This window comes from Aythya fuligula, chromosome 24, assembly GCF_009819795.1.
Source record: "Aythya fuligula isolate bAytFul2 chromosome 24, bAytFul2.pri, whole genome shotgun sequence".
NCBI classification, from domain to species: domain Eukaryota; kingdom Metazoa; phylum Chordata; class Aves; order Anseriformes; family Anatidae; genus Aythya; species Aythya fuligula.
Genome location: NC_045582.1, coordinates 121,205 through 137,867, shown reverse-complemented (window position 1 = coordinate 137,867; position 16,663 = coordinate 121,205). Strand labels below are relative to the sequence as shown.

At 48.0% G+C, this 16,663-nt stretch overlaps 2 protein-coding genes across 3 annotated transcripts; both read left to right on the top strand.

Moving 5' to 3' along the window:
* The first annotated feature begins 108 nt into the window (after positions 1-108).
* ATP5MC1 (ATP synthase membrane subunit c locus 1) lies at positions 109-2,155 on the top strand. Of its 2 annotated transcripts, none has more exons than XM_032202673.1 (5): positions 109-188; positions 361-409; positions 1,048-1,125; positions 1,402-1,577; positions 1,912-2,155. In XM_032202673.1, exons 1-5 carry the CDS (start codon positions 127-129, stop codon positions 2,024-2,026), a joined length of 480 nt encoding a protein of 159 aa, XP_032058564.1. In that variant the 5' UTR covers positions 109-126; the 3' UTR covers positions 2,027-2,155. The 2 variants fall into 2 exon arrangements, with proteins under 2 accessions (XP_032058564.1, XP_032058566.1); XM_032202675.1 differs by having other exon boundaries at positions 188-246.
* A 1,585-nt stretch (positions 2,156-3,740) lies between these two features.
* UBE2Z (ubiquitin conjugating enzyme E2 Z) lies at positions 3,741-16,548 on the top strand. Its single transcript, XM_032202651.1, has 7 exons — positions 3,741-4,069; positions 5,603-5,675; positions 7,468-7,655; positions 9,540-9,651; positions 10,258-10,370; positions 10,899-10,989; positions 14,025-16,548. Exons 1-7 carry the CDS (start codon positions 3,741-3,743, stop codon positions 14,193-14,195), a joined length of 1,077 nt encoding a protein of 358 aa, XP_032058542.1. The 3' UTR covers positions 14,196-16,548.
* The last annotated feature ends 115 nt before the right edge of the window (positions 16,549-16,663 follow it).

The window sequence follows — 16,663 nt, the reverse complement described above, 5'->3', positions numbered from 1 at the left end:
AGAACAGCTGACCAATGGAGACCCGCGTAGCCACACCGCTCTCCCGCCCTGTCCCGCTGTCCCGGATGCTGGTGGGAGGGGACTTGCTCGGCCGCAACCAATGGGGAGCACAAGTAGAGTCCCAGAATGCCGCGCGCGGCGCGCGGCGACAGCCAATGGGCGTGGAGGACGCGCTGGGACACCGCAAGGTGAGCGGGGCGGGGGCGCGCGCTCCTCTCACAGCCGCCGCCAGCGGGAGCCGCGCAGGTGGGGCCGGGGCCGGGGGCTGGGGGAGGCGGGACGCGGGACGGGCGGCGGGGGGGCGGCCGCGGGGCCGCGTTCTGCTCCCCGGTTCATTCGCGGCGCTGTTTTGTCCCGTAGGGAAACCACCATGCAGACCCCCGTGGCGCTCCTCGGCTCTCCGGCTCTGGTGCGTGGCGTTCGCTCGGAGAGGGATAACGGCGCTCAGCGGGGATGTGCAGCCGCGGAGGCGTTCCCCGTGGTGCTGGGCTCAGGACGCTGCTTTGGGCAGCCTGAGCTGGGGCGGCGTCGCCTGGACTTGTTCCGCTGTGCGATGAACGAGGAGGGGAAACAAGGTGACCTCTGGTGACCAGAGCGTTACCTACGGCTTTAGGAGGCACGCATCAGCCTGCGGGCCTGAGGTTTTCTTGAATTATAAGATAACTGATTATCGCAGAGATACTCAGTCATCTTTTTGTCTCAAAGTGCGAACTAAGAATAAAACAAATGGAGTCACAACGACTGAACCGTGCAGTAGCAGCAGTGATACTCGCTGTACTGCCGTGCATGGTCTGTGGCAGTATTGCTTGTGGATTTCATCCAACTGGCTAAGCTAGAAATACTCTAAATTAGTACATACAGTCATACAATCATCAACACATACAGCACATACAATCCTTAACATGATTGTTATCAGTCTTGTTTCATTCTCGAGATGTATTTTAAAAAAATAAAGCAAAACAAGATTGTTCTTCATAAAATATCTGTTTTGAGAATTAGCGTGGACATGTCCAACTATAGGTGTTAATTATCTGTGTTCTGCTTCAGTTCCGGTGCTGTTCCAGGGCTCTGGCCAGGCCCGTTCCAGTGTCTGTTTTCAGCAGGCCTGAGGCTCAGACTGTACAGGTAAGACTCTTATGTGGTACGTTGACTCCTTTATCTCAGTGCTTGCGGTCTGGGGTACTTGATGGTTTCTCCTGAGGTGGAAGAGTAAGTTTGTATATCAAGAGGATAGCTAGTAAGAAGACTTATCACTGATCTGGGCTAGAAGCTGGCTTAGCAAGTTTGGCTGTTTCCTACTCTCTTGAGTAGCTAATAAATAGTGATTAAGAATTTTATTAAAGGAAGTTTTGTATTTATGATTAAGTGTCATTATTAATATGTATCTTCTGTATCCCGCAGCCAGCCGGTGTTTCCTATCCACAGCTGTCCCGCCGTGAGTTCCAAACTAGTGTTGTCTCCAGGGATATTGACACTGCTGCTAAGTTCATTGGGGCAGGTGCTGCCACAGTTGGGGTGGCTGGTTCAGGAGCAGGTATTGGGACAGTGTTTGGCAGCTTGATCATTGGCTATGCCAGGTAAGTAAGGTGCTAAGCTGGCTTGAATTTATTCCTTTCTTATATCACTAAACTTGTTAGATGGATAGAGCTTTTCCTAGAATATATGTTAAACTCCACATGTGTAGTGTGTATAAGCAGATACTGTGTTTAAGTGAAGCAGTCCTTTCTCATTCCAGCCATTGGCTGCCTGCCATAAATCTGGTTTGTGCTCCAAAATTTTTTGACTGTATGGCATAATCCTGGCTTTTGGTGATATGAGGTCTGTTTGTTTTGTTTTCCACTCAGCATGGATCTATTTTTCTTCTTTTTTTTTTTTTTTTTTTTTTTTTTTTCCCCCTTGTGTCCCATGCAGGAATCCATCTCTCAAGCAACAGCTTTTCTCCTACGCCATCCTGGGTTTTGCCCTGTCTGAGGCCATGGGTCTTTTCTGTTTGATGGTGGCATTCCTTATCCTCTTTGCTATGTGACAACTTCTGGCCCTGGCTGTGGCTTTCATCACTTTGTCCTCTGCAGTTTGAGTCTGCTTCCATCAAAGTGTTCGAGGCTGATAATTAAAGAAAAGATTTCTCTAAATAAACTGGTGGCTTTATTTTTTTCATATGCTCTGGTCCATCAGTGCGGAAGCTCCTGGGGGTCATTTTTGTATAAGTTGAACAATGTTATATCCTAAGTATAGGGGTACCCACAGAGAAAGCAGCAGGGAGATGTGAAATGGTGGTGAGAAGAAAGGATGATAATAAATACAAAGGCAGCCAGATAAGAGAGGATGTCCTTGAACAGCTCAAACAATGCATCAAATTTTCAGAAATCCCTAGAAGTTTTGCCCTAGTAAAGCAAATACTTATATGAACTGATAAAGCATTGTTTTCTCCACACACTATTAATGAAAATGCTATATCCACTTTATTTTGCGAAGGAAATATTGAAAAGGTGATGGGTACAGATGAGTGTACTTAGAATTGTAGTGTATTAAGGGCATTTGGAAAATTAAATAAACAGTAAATACACAAGGATTTACCATATCATCTGAATTTTCTTTCACAAAGAAGAGCTGGTTTCAAGGTCACACTATTCATAGGCTTCTTCAAAGCATCGGTTTAAGCAAAGGACCACAGCTGTGGTCTTCCCCAACAGTTTTATGCCTCAGTTGTTGTTGAGATTGGAGTACACTAGGCAAGAGAAGTTTTAAAATCTAACCTGAATCTTGGACCTTGCGGTAAGTCAGCTGTGCCTTTAAGGAAGGTAGGAAGGTGACCATTTGAGAAGCTTGTCTGGTTATCTGCTTTAGGTAATTGAATTAATGCAGCTGCCGTGTATACTAAAGCCTCTGAAGCATGGTTGTGACCTCCTTGGGGATGGGAGCGGGGTACAGTAACTGTCCTCCTTTGCAAGAGCTGCTTGTGCCCTGTGAGGGTAAGGGGGTGAGACAAGGATTTTGACTTGTGCTTAAGAACAAACAGACAAAAACCGTCCTTGAGACTATTTGGAGAAGAGTGGCTCTGAAACCAAAAAGAGCCCAGAGGAGACTCACTGGCTGAAGAAGGGGAAAGATTCTTTGCAGTCAGATGGTCTGGCTGCTAGGGACAAACGCGTAATTGTGCAGAGGAGCAGTCTGTCCTCTCTGCCCTTTTGTCTACTCTGAGGCTCAGCTTTTGTCTTAACGCTGCCAAGCAGCATCCCGGGCTGCAGCAGCAGAAACCCCTCCTGGCACAGGGGGTGATCCACGAGCAGGGCGGCCCCGTCCCGGGGGGGTGCGGGAGCGGCCCGGGGCCGTGCCGGGCGTCCGCCCTGCCGGGGGCTCGGCCTGGCCCCGCGGGCCGAGGCGGGGGGGACGCGAGGCCGCCGCGGGAGCCGCTTCTCTGCGGCCCCTCCCGCGCCGCCGCGGTTGGGAGCTCGCGGCCTCCGGGGGCGGTGCGGGGAGGCCGCCGCCGCCGCCCGCTAGGGGGCGCTGTGCCCTGCGAGGGGGAGGGGGGGAGGAGGCGTCTCCGCGGAAGGGCGGCTCTGGCGCCGGGGGGAGGCTCCGCGGTCGCTCGGGGGAGCTCGCGCCGGTAGCGGGAGGGGGCCCGGGGGAGGCGGCGCTCTGGCCGGCGAGCGGCGGAGGCGCGAGGGGGCGGCCCCTCTGGCCGGACGACTCGGTGGTGCCGAGGCCCGGAAGCGGCGTTCCCCGAGGCCGGGCGCGGAATGGCGGAGAGTCCGGCCGCCGAGGAGGCGGCCCCGGCCCCGGCCGCGGTGCTGGCGGCGGGCGGCGGCGGCGGCGCCTCGGCCGGCCCCGGCGGCGGCGCGGGGAGCCCCGGTGTCTTCATCCCCGCCGAGCTGTGGGCGGCCGCGGGCTTCGGCGCCGCTCCGGCCAGCGCCGGCGTCGCCCCGGGGAGCGGCGGAGCCCCCATCGCCGCCGCGGCCGCAGCCGCGGGCGCCGCGCTCCTCACGCACTCCGCCTTCTGGGACCCCACGGTCAGCGGCGACTGGGACAGCGAGCGGCCCAGCCCGGCCTGCCTCCTGCGGATCAAACGGTGAGAGCCGCCCCCGCCGCCCGGGGGCCGAGCCCCGGAACGCGGCGGAACCGTCGGGCTCGCGGCCGCTGCTCCCGGGGCGCCGGTCACCGTGCCCCGGGCCTCGCCGCCCCCTCCCCGCTGGGCCTGGGGACGAAGCCCGGGGCGGCCCCTGGGCACCGCCGCGCCCCGGGGCTTTCCTGAGCGCGGGCCCCGGGCCTGGTCTCGCCCAGGCGCGAGGGCGAGGGCGGCTCCCGTACCGCAGCCGCCCCGGAGCCGCAGAGCTGCGCGCCGCCACCCCGGGCAGCTTCCTTGGGCTGCTCTTGCCGGTGCCCGTGGCCGCTGAGCGCTGCCCAGATCCTGCCCCCGGGCTCGCCGCCTGCTGCTTCCAGACGCTGTTAAACGGGGAGGGGAACGGGCTTCTCGCCCGGCCCCCACCAGCAGCCTGGTGGAGGTTTGCAAGGCGTTTATCCTAAACTTCCAGTAGTGAGCCTCTTTCCTGGTGGTGCCCACCTAGTTGTCTGCTCCCACTCTGTAAATAACCATCTAGTTAAATCTGGTGTGTTGATAGCCTTTGATGTTATGAGCAACGTGGTCTTTTATTGTTAGAAATACTGGCAACGTTTCAACAAGCTCTTCCTCTTCCTTCAGAGCAAGTATTGCTGCCTGCTGGGCTCTTGCCCATCCTTGTCCTGTTGCCTGTTCTAGAGCTTGTATAATGTTTTCCAAAGATGGCACCAGGTGTTTTGTCAGTTTCCGATCCAAATGCTGAGCTGTGGTTGCTTCCTGAATGGGAAGGTCTAGTGATAGCTTGTCCTGGAGCTCGGTGCAGCCCTGATTATGGGGGGAACCTTTTGGCAGTAAAAGGTGGTGGGTATCAATCAGTCTATCTGTGAACTACACAGACCTGTATGGGATTTGTTATTTTTCAGTTTAGTTAGTCCAGGAAACAAGGGCATTGTGATGAAGTTGCATGTATATACATCCTCATAATGCTTGAACCTACTGTTCGATTAAAACCAAATCTGACAGAGCAGTTATATTCTCAAAGACAGTTGAGTCACTGTATGTTTGGGGAAAACAAGTGACTGGGTATACAAAAGGGATCCTGTAGATAGTCTGAGTGGGGAGAGAGAAAACATGGGGGGGGAAAGTTTACTGTTAAGCAACAAAATTCACCTGAGAGAAGTTTTACGTGCTTACCTTAGGAGAAGTTTATGGTTGGAGTTTTATATGCTGGAGTTGATCTGTGGTAAAACACGAGGCAGCAGGTAGTCAGGGTGCGCTTGGGCTGATGTCTTGCTTATCGACCAAGTGAATGCTCCGTGTACTCTTGAACAGCCTCAACTATTGTTTAGGACAAGTTAAGAGAGCTCAGCCAGAAAACAGTCAGACTAAAGAAAAAGAACATCTTTTACTCTGAGTTACAGGTTTCCATCTTTAAAATCTGTGCCTTTGCATCTGTACACAGATTTGTCATCTAGAACATTCCATGCATCAAGGGCTGATGAACGTCAAGGGAGATCCTGACTAATTTCTGTTTCCTTTGTTCAGGGATATCATGTCCATTTACAAGGAACCACCCCCAGGAATGTTTGTTGTGCCTGATCCCCATGACATGACCAAGGTAAGAGAAGATTGGGAACTGCTTCAGCTTCATGCTCTTCTGCGTGTTGCTGTTGACAGCTGCTCTGAAGATTCTCCTGAGTATTTCCGTAACATTTTGAGAGAAGTCAGGGGGAATCTTGTAAGAGCACAATGCACCTCTGGTTTTCTTGGTGATACTGAGATGGGCTGCATTTTAAATGGGAGGATGCTATCAAGGAAACTAGCTTTGTGGAGAGAGAACATCACAGCAATCTGAGGAGTTTCCACAGATAAAGCCAGCACTGTTTTGTGGCCGTATGAACTCTAGTGGAGTGCTGTCCCAGACTGTTTTATTCTACTGATGTTTGAAAACAGTCAATAGAGCAGCTCAAAGAAGAGACTTGCTCTGTGGAAAGCTGTCAGCCATGGGGAATTTCTCGAGGAGTTGGAAATGAGAAGCACCTACCAGTTGCAGACAGTGCTGGAGTATCTGTAACCCACCTGTGCAAGGTGGAGGTGTTTAACTGTTGTGAACTGGTAGTGGGATTTGTCTCTGGGCCCAGATCCCGTCCTGCTGTGGAGCTGCCTGCCTGGTTCTCACCGGTACCAGGATCTCGTGCAAGTCCGACCTGCACAGCCACTTCCACCACGGTGTCTCTAGTGCACCTGTCCCTAGGGGCCGGCATGTCTATGGCCTCTCCTGCCCCAGTTCTTACCCTCCTGGCTTCCTGGCTGTAGGGAGTTTCCAAAACTGGGAATTTCCAATTACGTCTGAGGGAGTGCAGTGATCTGGGAGGGTGAGGATGCTCAGTGTTTGTGATCCAGTGCATTCCTTGTCTGGTGCTGCCCTTTTTCCAGCCAGTGTCACCTCATCTGGCTGTGCTGGTTTCTGAGAAAGTTGTGTGTGCGTGTGTGTGGGGTTGCTTTTGGTTTCTCTGTTGTGCACTTCTCCCACCCCCTGACAAACTTGGCACGCCCAGTAGAAGCACCTCCAGGCTCAGGGCTCTTGGCCTGTTGGAGCTAGCACAGAGGAAGGGGCTTTGCACAGACAACTGCTGCCTGGGGCGTTTGGCTCAGTTCTGGCTTCCCTTGGCTTGGAAGCCGCAGGTGCCAAAATGCCCATCAATTGAAATGCAGGTTTGTAGAACACCAGCCTTGGGGCTTTTAACTAAAATCCTAGGCTAAGTAAGAGGATCATTTAAGGAAGATTGCTTGGATCACTTTGGGAGGATGGAAAAGGAGAAAGTTTCCGTAAGAGCCCAGTGGGAGAAGATTTCCTGGTATACTATTGAGATTTTTGAGGGTAATTAGCATGGGGAGGATAGGGTCTTAACTTCAGATCCTGGCAAAGAATTTGACTGGTTACAATACGACCAAATCAGCACAAGACCGTAAAATTGAGAAATTGAGGATTGTTCCAGTATTGGCAGAAATTCTGACATCTTCTTTCTAAAACTAGCTATATATTTTTTTTCATATGTGAAATCTTTTTTTTTTTTAAAGCAGAGCTTACCAGCTGAACTGTGATCTGCTTCATTTGGGCTGTATAGAGATATATGGGAGGGGAGGCAGCTGTTGTGGACTCTGGCCAAACTTCACGTTGGAAGCACATTGAGTGCGGCAGAGGGGAGAGAAGTGCACAGCAGTGGCTCCCTCTGATGAGGGAAGGAGGGAGGGTTAAGTATGGCCCGTGTATGGTGTGTGCTTGTGAAAGATGCTGCATCCATACTGCTGCCTGGGTGGAGGTTTCTTGCCTTCCGTGGGCTTTGTTGAGGATTTGAGGGTGCTGCACAGTTTTGAAGTGGTGCGCAAGATGGGCTTTTGTTTTCCAGATTCATGCATTGATCACAGGCCCATTTGACACGCCTTATGAAGGGGGTTTCTTCTTGTTCCTGTTTCGCTGTCCTCCAGATTATCCTATCCACCCACCAAGGGTCAAACTGATGACAACAGGAAATAACACAGTGAGGTTTAACCCCAACTTCTACCGCAATGGGAAAGTCTGCCTGAGTATTCTAGGGTAAGAAGAGACTTTGGCTATTTTGGTGGGAAACCAGGAGGTAGCTGCAGGTAGTGTTCTGCCTCATGCATCTTTCTCAATGCACAGTGCCCTGATCTTGCCCCAGACATGTTCGATGCACATTTATGCTTCTGTAAAATCATGTGCTAGATCAGAGTCATAAAGCAGCACAAGTTCCTTTGAAATAAGAATCTAATTTGTCTTTAAAAGAGCCTGAGAATGGAGCAAGGGAAGCACGGAGCTCAGTGGACACTGCTATTTTTCTTCTTCCCCTTGCAAAGTCTTGGCCTGAGCACTGTGTTTCTTCTGCTCTTGCACTTTGCAACCCGATCCTTAATGCTGTCTGTATGTAGGTTTTTGCGGTTTTAATTTCCTTTCTCCATGTGGCTGTAAAAATAAATAAATAAGATTAAAAGCCACTAAGAACTTCCTTGAGAGCCATTTGACTGCTCTGGGCTTCCACCTACATGTACGTGGGGCTGAGCGGTGGGTGTAATGACTTGCAAGCACTGCTCCCATGCTGCCTGTTCAAGCAGGCTCCACTGCTGCAGATGCTTGTTACTCACGTACTTGATTTTTAAACACGTGAAAGTTCTGTTTGATCCAGTGGCTCTTAGGGTTCCACCAGAGGAACTGTGGCCATAGTGTGATATTCCTAATGCCAGCTGTGACAGTTTAATCTGCCAATAAAGAAAGATTTTTGCTGAGACTCTAGACTGGTGCAGCTGGGGTGTCAGTGTCACTTTCCCTTGGCTGCAGACAGATACAGGCAGCCAGGTGGCGAAGGTAGCTTGAATTGCTGTAGGAATTTTATCAAACAAAATCTGAGCGTTGATGCAGTTTATAACGTTGTCTTTGCTGGGATCATTTCTGGAGTTCTCTGCATGAGCCCCTTAAACGACAGCTGGTCCAAGTAGTTGCTACTTGTCAGCTGATAGTTAATGGTCCATGGCTGGGTGAGAGAGACAGTGTGCTGGGAAACATCTCGCTCTGTGAGGTTTGTGATCCAGTAAGCTGGATGCCAATGCCTGTGAAGCACTAAGGTGTGTTGGGCACATCCATACCTTGGGGGTCTGAAGGCCCAGCAACTTCCATGCAAGCTGCATTGTTGCTCATGCAGTGTAGCCCTGTCTTGAAGAGTGAATAAAGAGTCTCAGCCTTGGCAGAAATGGGAAGCTGTGAGTGAAGGGATTTAGGAAGAGGATATATGGGTCAGTACATCCTTGTTCAGCTCACTGGGAGACAAGTCTGTATCTGGAACTAGGATGTTAAGGGCAAGCAGCAGAATGGCTTTTCCTGATCACGTTTGTCTATTCAGAGTTTTTTGCTACCTTGTATGTATTAAACGGATACCTCGTTCTTACAGCAGAGCATCAATTAGTGTTTTTGGTGACAGACTTTGTGCTGAATGTCTGCATTACAAACTGCAACAGTGATGGTCTTGTTCAAGTCTTCAGAGTTAGATTTCAGTTTTTAAGAGTTGCAGGCTTTGATTTATTGTAGTGCTTGTAGGATGTGTTGCTTCAGGGTGCTGTGTGAGATGATAACCATAGTTTTAAGGTGCCCTGTAAAGTGTTTGGAAATGTTACTTTTGCTCAGCTCATGTGTGGTGCCCTGTGTATGTTGGCAGCAAAGTTCACCAGCCTGCTGCATGGCTGAAGCTAGCATACTCATCTGGCTGAGAGAATAAACTGCCTTCAACCTGAAAACTTTCTTAGTGTCCAGTGCTTTGTATATCTGTAGCAGCTGTTGCTTTTTCTGTCATATTTCTGTAAGCTATAGAGGTAGTTTCACAAGCTTTTTGATCTTTGGTAGTTGGAGGGATGGTGGTCACTTGGCTGGTCCTGTGTTGTTAATTGATGCTCTTCTGTTTTGATGCCTCAGCACTTGGACCGGGCCCGCATGGAGCCCAGCACAGAGTATCTCTTCGGTCCTCATCTCCATCCAATCTCTGATGACTGAGAACCCCTATCACAATGAACCCGGCTTTGAGCAGGTGAGACCTGAAGGTGGATCATCTCTGGTTCTGCAGCTATTCGTGTGTTCACTCTAAACCTTGCTCCTAATGGCAAATTCTGCTCTGGAAATGGGGGAGAAAACCGGGCTATGTCACGTGGCTCCTTTACAGCTTGCTTTGCCTCTAGTCAGATCTTGAGGAGGAGTTGCAACCCAGCTCTGTACTGGAGGCTGCTTAGCTCTTGTATGTGTTAAGTAACAGAAGAACAAGAGGCATTCATGAAGTTGCTGAGGAGATGGGATGGCTTTTCATTTCTCTGCTATGTGGCTCCTAATATGGCTTTCTTGAGATATAACATCATGCGGGAAACAAACTGCTCAGGTTTTTGTGTCTCCAGCATCCACGAGAGGCAGGTTGCTGTGCTGACTTTATCAGCTGTCTGTCTCCACAGCTGTGTGAATCCAAGGCTCTTTAGACTTGGGAAATCTTGCCAGCTTTTCATTTGCAGTGTAAGTTAGTTCAGTGTACACAAAACAGACAATGCTATAGTGGGTTCTTGCGTTAGTGAAATTCATCGGGCCCATGAGAGAGAGACAAAGAATGATTCCAGTCACATGGACTTACTGGCCCAAATTCTGTTTCCAGGAGAGGCACCCCGGGGACAGCAAGAACTATAATGAGTGTATTCGGCATGAGACCATCCGAGTAGCAGTGTGTGACATGCTGGAAGGAAAGTGTCCCTGTCCTGAGCCACTACGGTATGGAAAGGAGGCAGGGAGGGAACATAAGAAAGTGGGTGTGGGGAAGCAGGTTAAAGTTCTCTGGTTGCCCTTCCTGAGAACTGCTACAGGAAAGAGCAAGTCTTTAACTCATCCTGGTGCAGTGAAGAGTGGTTTTGTTTCTTTTGAAATGGGTGGCTGCATCTGTGCGGTGCCCAGGAGCTGTACATTGACAAAGGCTGTGATACTGTGCACACTGGCTGCATCCTCTGACTTTTTTGAGGATAAATGTGCCTTCTCTTAGAGAAAAAAAATAAAAATCTGAGGGAGAGAAAAGCAAAGCTGTTGTGAAACCACATGCAGAATCTGTTCGGCTACAGTAGCAGTGCTGTATTTTGTTTTGATCTGTGTCTTGCCTCGCTGTATCCAGCCAGTTGTCTGGGATGCCCTGTGTGGGTTGAGCTGTGCTGATTACATGGACTGCTGCTCAGTGGGGTGGTGCAGCCCTGAATGATGTGACCATTGTAACACTGTCATTCTCTGACTGTTTGCTCTGATTGTGTTCAGGGGTGTAATGGAGAAATCCTTCATGGAATACTACGACTTCTATGAAGGGGTGTGCAAAGAGAGACTTTATCTCCAAGGTCAGACAATGCAGGTGGGTGGCAGACAACTTTCTTGTTGATTCAGAATTTTGATTCAAAATACCTGAAGTCACTTGTAGTTAGTGATAGACAATTGCAATGGGTGATGTGCAACAACTAAATGTATGTGGGGTGGATTTGGACCTTTTTCTATCAACTGTACGTTTCAACTTTGGATTAACTATGGAACTTGAGACCTGAGACATTCCTGTGAATAAAAAGCTACCTCTCCCAAGTCCAGCATAGGCACATGGTGTTTTCAAGGCTGTTAGAGTTCTTTCAGTGCTGAACCTGGGTCACTCTCAAGGCAAGCAGGTGGTGCTTTGGGCAGTGGAATCAGTACAGTTTGTTTTCATGTGGATTTGGGGTTAAGCAGGGGAGGCACATGTAGGTTATCCAGTCCCGGTGACAACTGAACTCTATTGCAGCGTTTTCCTGTTGAGACACCAGTGGGATTTCTTTTTCTGAGGTGTCATTGCTCATACAGTAGAGAGGAACTTTTCTCTGGAACTCCTTGTTCTCTCAGATGAGGTTGAAAGTGGCGGGCTGGCTGAGACTAAAAGTTCCTGGAGGAGGAAGGAGTGGGGGGAACAGTGACAATATGGCAGACACATATAGACAGATTGAACAAAGGAGCTTATTTCTGCAGGGAAGTACAGTTTAAAGAATAGGTTGCCAAGCCATTTGCATATGCACATGTCTTCCTCCCTCATCAGGCACCTCTTGTTTGACTCATTGAGAAATTACACTGTTAAGAAAAGATGGAGGTGATTGGTTTAACGATCTAGTGTCTCTAAAGATCCTTCTTTCCTGTGTACCATCATTGACTGTTTAATTCATAAAATGAAAGCACTCCTAAAACAGGAGAGTTCATGTTTGAAGTGAGAAATTCGCATAATCATGATCTGCGACAGACATACCTACAGAGTGCTGAACAGAGAGGCTGCAGTTTGTTGAGGGTAGAGGATTGTAAGGTGTGGCCAACTCTTCTTTATTCTTCAAGGATACAGGGCTCAGTTGCTTTCTCCATGGGTTTATGAAGAACACTGACCTGGTACTGTGTTGTGCTCAGTTCCCAGAGATAGTGACTGCCTCGGTCTGTTTTCTGCTTGCTTGTAAATAGTAGTACAGGAAGTATGAACACAACATGCTGGAGAGATGCCATTGTTGTCTTTGTTACCCAATATTTAAAATGAAGTCACTCCATGTTCAGTATCAGTTTAGTGCTTGCCAAATGTGCTGCCTGGTTAACTCTGGGGCTGCGTGTTGGCTTGCACCAAAGAACTGCATCTGATGGGACAGGGTAAATTCCACCACCACCTTGTATAGCTCTGGCAACGTGTCTTTAACCAGGAGTAGGGTTAAAAGCAAAAAGTATTAAAGCAGCTGGGTGCCTTGATGAAATGACAATAGCAAGGCTTTAATTTGGAAAGGGTCTGTAGCACTAATATAAAGTGTGGTCAAGTCTTTGGCCTCTGGATTTTAGAGGCTTTCATTTGTAATATTTTCCTGTCTCTTGGAAGTGAGCATGAGACCCGATCTTTGAAGTAGGTATGGTTTCAGAAAGGGTGAATTTTGCCTGACTGATCTGATGTCCTACAGTGAAATCACTGCATTGGTGGGTAAGGAAGAGTTAATGAGGTAATGTACTGTGACTTCTGTAAGGCCTTTGACATGGTCCCACACATCCTTGTCTCTCAGTTGGAGAGATGGATTTGGTGGATGGTCTATTCACTGGATAAGGAGTTGGCTGGATGGCTGCATACAAAGAGTTACAGTCAGCGGCTCAATGTCCGGATGGAGACCAGTGGTACGTGGTGGCTCTCAGGGCTCCATATTGGTACTGGTACTGTTAAATATCTTTATCAATGGCAATGTGACTGAGTGCACCCTCAGCGAGTTTGCAGGTAACATAAGGGAGGCTGAGTGGTGCGGTTCATATGCTAGAGGAGAGGGATACCATCTAGAGGGACTTTGACAGGCTTGAGAGGTGGACCCATGTGAATCTCATAAGTTCAAGGCCATGTGCAAGGGTTGAGGCAATCACTAGTATCAGTACAGACTGGGTGATGATAAATGGGTTGAGCAGCCCAGTGGAGAAGGACTTGGGGATATTGGTGGATGAAAAATTGTACGTGAGCTGGCAATGTGTGCTTGCAGGCCAGAATGCCAATTGTATCCTGAGCTACATAAAAAGAAGTGTGGCCAACAAGTTAAGGGAAGTGATTCTTGTCCTCTACTCTGCTCCCATGAGACCCCACCTGGAGTACTACATTCAGCTCTGGGGCCCCCAGCAGAAGAAAAATGTAGACTTGTTAGAGCAGATCCAGAGGAGAGCCACAAAAATGATCAGAGGGCTGGAACACTTCTCCCATGAAGAAAGGCTGAGTTGGGGTTGTTTAGCCTTGAAAAGTCTCAGGGGGGAGACCACATTGTGACCTTTTAATACTTGAGGGGTTATAAGAAAGATGTAGAGAGACTTTTTACCAGGGCTTGTAGTGGTAGGACAAGGGGTAATGGTTTTAAAATAAAAGAGGGTAGATTTAAATCAGGCATAAGGAAGAAATTCTTTGCGATGAGGGTGGTGAGGCACTGGAACGCATTGTCCGGAGCAATTGTGGGTGCTCCATCCTTGGAAGTGTTCAAGGCCAGGTTGGATGGTCTAATGAAAGATGTTGCTGCCCATGGCAGGGGGGTTGGAACTAGGTGATCTTTAAAAGTTACTTCCCATACAAACCATTTTATGATTCTATTAAATAGTTTGCTTCTTCAAGCCTGCTAGGAGAAATCCACTTCATATCTGCTTGGCCTTTTAGCTGCCTTTGAAGTTTGCTTGGGTGTGTAAGGTTTCCCAAAAGACTCCAAACAGAAAATACCTGCAGTCCTCGACCTCTACCATGACACTGTTTAGAGGCCTCTTGGTCACATGACAGGATTTAACCTTTAACTATTTGTTTGTTGCCCAGTTACTGTACAGCTTTCTTATTTTTACTTCTTGCCAGAATGATAAAGGTCTATATTAATATATTTATCTATGGCTTCCTTCCAGGATCCTTTTGGTGAAAAACGAGGCCACTTTGACTATCAATCCCTATTAGTCCGTTTGCAAGGAATTCGGCAGAAGGTGCAAGAGAAACATCAGCAGGCAAATACAGAAATAGACTCTGAGAGCAGCTCCTCTGAGACAGAGACAGACGCTCAAAGTTGCTCCAAAGCCTAGAGCTGCGTTACCAGTGGAGAGGCCAAGCTGTGGGAATGTTGTCTTCATGCTAGAGTACCCCTGACAGACTCAACAACCAAACCAATGCCAGAGTGGAGAGAACTACAGGATGTCTTCTTCTGTCTCCTTTTACTGCTCTGGTGGATAACGCTGAATGAGAAGACTTCATGCTAGACAAAGCCAAGCTTGTGACAGGCTACTCTTAAAAGGTACTTACTCTGATAGAAAGCCAGAGCATGTGGCATCAGGTTATTTTTTGAAAATATCTACACTGGTTATTTTTTTGTCTCCATTTGATTAAAGAATGAGATCTAGACTGCGACTCCTCTTTACAGCTTTTCTGTTCCTAGACAGTGAGCCCTTCCCTGGGGCCATGCTGAATACAGAGCTGTAGCGGTGGGAGCGCTCTGATGAGTCTGGGGTGTGACAGGGCCCAGGCACTATGTGCCTGGATGAAACCTTTTTCCGCAGGTTGGGAGAGATGGAGCCTCTGCTCTGTTGAGCCCATCTACCTGATGTCTTTCTTCTAGATGCTGTTCTAGACAGACCAAAGATAAAGAGCAGTGGTGGAATCTGGGCTCCTTTCTGAAGGCTTTACACAAGCCCTGGGTGACTTTGTCCACTGAGACTTTAGGCACAAAGGGTAGGATGAAAAGTGGAAACTGCAAGAATCCATTAATTGAATGCAGATGTGTTCATCCTGGTGTTTTGGGAAAGGGAGAGTGAGAAAAACATTGGTTCAGAGATGGAGGGGGCACTAAAAATAAATCTACTTTGTCTAAATCTTTAAGGTTTTGATTTGAATTTAGTATTCTAGAAATATTTTATTCTGGCTGCTCTGTTTGGAGCTGTTCCTTAACTGAAGTAATTCTCACTTTCCACCTCTCTAGTCAATGTAATATTTTATTTTCCTCCCCCTTTCTTTACTACCACCTCATTCCCCACTGGTACCTTGATCCATCAGATTGAAATGCTAGAATAAGGGGCAAAATCTAGCTAAGGAAGCCACTGTTTCTGGGTGGAGCTTTTCAGAGGTGTACACCTAGTTACTGACTGAAATTCCTTTGCCAAACTTGGCTGAGTACAAGCTAGACAAGTGTTGTAAAGTTAACACTTCGGTGCTTTGAATGTTTTAGACAGCAGCTTTTTACTGCCAGGGGCAAGTGTGTCAGAGAAGTATCTGCTAGCTGCGAGTACAGTTACAGCAGAGATGTATTCAGTGCAAGTTGGATGGAGAATAAATACAAACTTTCTTCAGGTAAAAGATCCTGGTGATGATTGATTGCAGTAGTAAAATGTTTCATTAATAAATAGCTTAATCTACTTTTTTTCATAGGAGCTTTGATAGAAAGCACAAAGTTGCACATTATCCTAGGCCCTCTCCTTAAACAACTTCCACCAGTGTGGCTCTATTTCAGACTCCCAGTGGTGGTGGGAGAATGTCCAATGGTCATCCTTGTATTTTGTTTTTTAAGAAAACACAACCATAGAAGTAAGGGTCAGAAAACCCCTGCCATGCAATGTACAAAAAGGCAATGTCCCATATATCACTGAATTATTTAATTATTTTCAGTCTCTGATTTATATCAACTCGTGTAGAAGTCAGAAGCCAGCACACTGCTCCTTAAGCAGCTCTGATACGCTAAAAGGTGGAAACATTTCTGAACTGTAAGTGTGCCATTTAACAACTTGGGAACCTTTCCCTTTTAGCAAGCAACACCCCCAGGGTCTGTCATTGGTATGAGTCTGACTTAAACCCTGTCTTCCCTCAAGGGAAAGATAAACTTACATAGGACTCACTCAACACATACACCAGGTGAGAGTAAATAAAGCTGTGTTCACCTTGAAATAAGGTCTCAGGAGGCAGCAGGATCTCCTGGGAAGTCATGAGCTGTATGCTACTCTTCCGCCTCTGTAATTCCATTGTAAATGTCACGTTGTTTGTCACCATTCAGTAGCATTGTGGATAGAGCTGTGACTCTGCTGCCTTCTAAAGGCAGAGCTGGTTCTGAAATCTGTTTGTGATGCATGTGGCGTTACCATCCACTGATACAACAAAACAAGAAAATGCCTTATTGTGGACACCATTCACATAACTAGCATGTGGCTGTAAAAGAGAAGTATTAGTTTTATAGCTCTAATGTTGTCTGTCCTGCCATTTCTGAATGTTTCCATTTCAAAGTGACAATCCTCAAATGACTGCTCTAGGCAGAGATGTTTTAGCAACAGATTTTTAGACCTAATTGAGTTGAAATATATGCACAAGAGTCACTCTAAGATACCTTGTTTATATACTATTGTACATAAGATTTTTTTTTTTTTTGTGCAATAAAGTTTGTTTTGGCAGAATCTAGACTGTGGTACTCCTTAGTGAAACAAAGGCTCATTCACAGAGCAGAGGACTACAGAACAGTTTCTAAGATGCTTTGGAGATGTCACTGCTGGCTCTAAGATTCATTACACAGTCA

Excerpts from the sequence above, each read along its gene's own strand:
- ATP5MC1 (XM_032202673.1), top strand. The coding sequence starts at position 127 with ATGCCGCGCGCGGCGCGCGGCGACAGCCAATGGGCGTGGAGGACGCGC. Across the intron at positions 1,126-1,401 it reads CTGAGGCTCAGACTGTACAG|CCAGCCGGTGTTTCCTATCC; the intron begins GTAAGACTCTTA and ends TGTATCCCGCAG. Across the intron at positions 1,578-1,911 it reads TTGATCATTGGCTATGCCAG|GAATCCATCTCTCAAGCAAC; the intron begins GTAAGTAAGGTG and ends TGTCCCATGCAG.
- UBE2Z (XM_032202651.1), top strand. The coding sequence starts at position 3,741 with ATGGCGGAGAGTCCGGCCGCCGAGGAGGCGGCCCCGGCCCCGGCCGCG. Across the intron at positions 7,656-9,539 it reads GTCTGCCTGAGTATTCTAGG|CACTTGGACCGGGCCCGCAT; the intron begins GTAAGAAGAGAC and ends TTGATGCCTCAG. Across the intron at positions 9,652-10,257 it reads ATGAACCCGGCTTTGAGCAG|GAGAGGCACCCCGGGGACAG; the intron begins GTGAGACCTGAA and ends TTCTGTTTCCAG.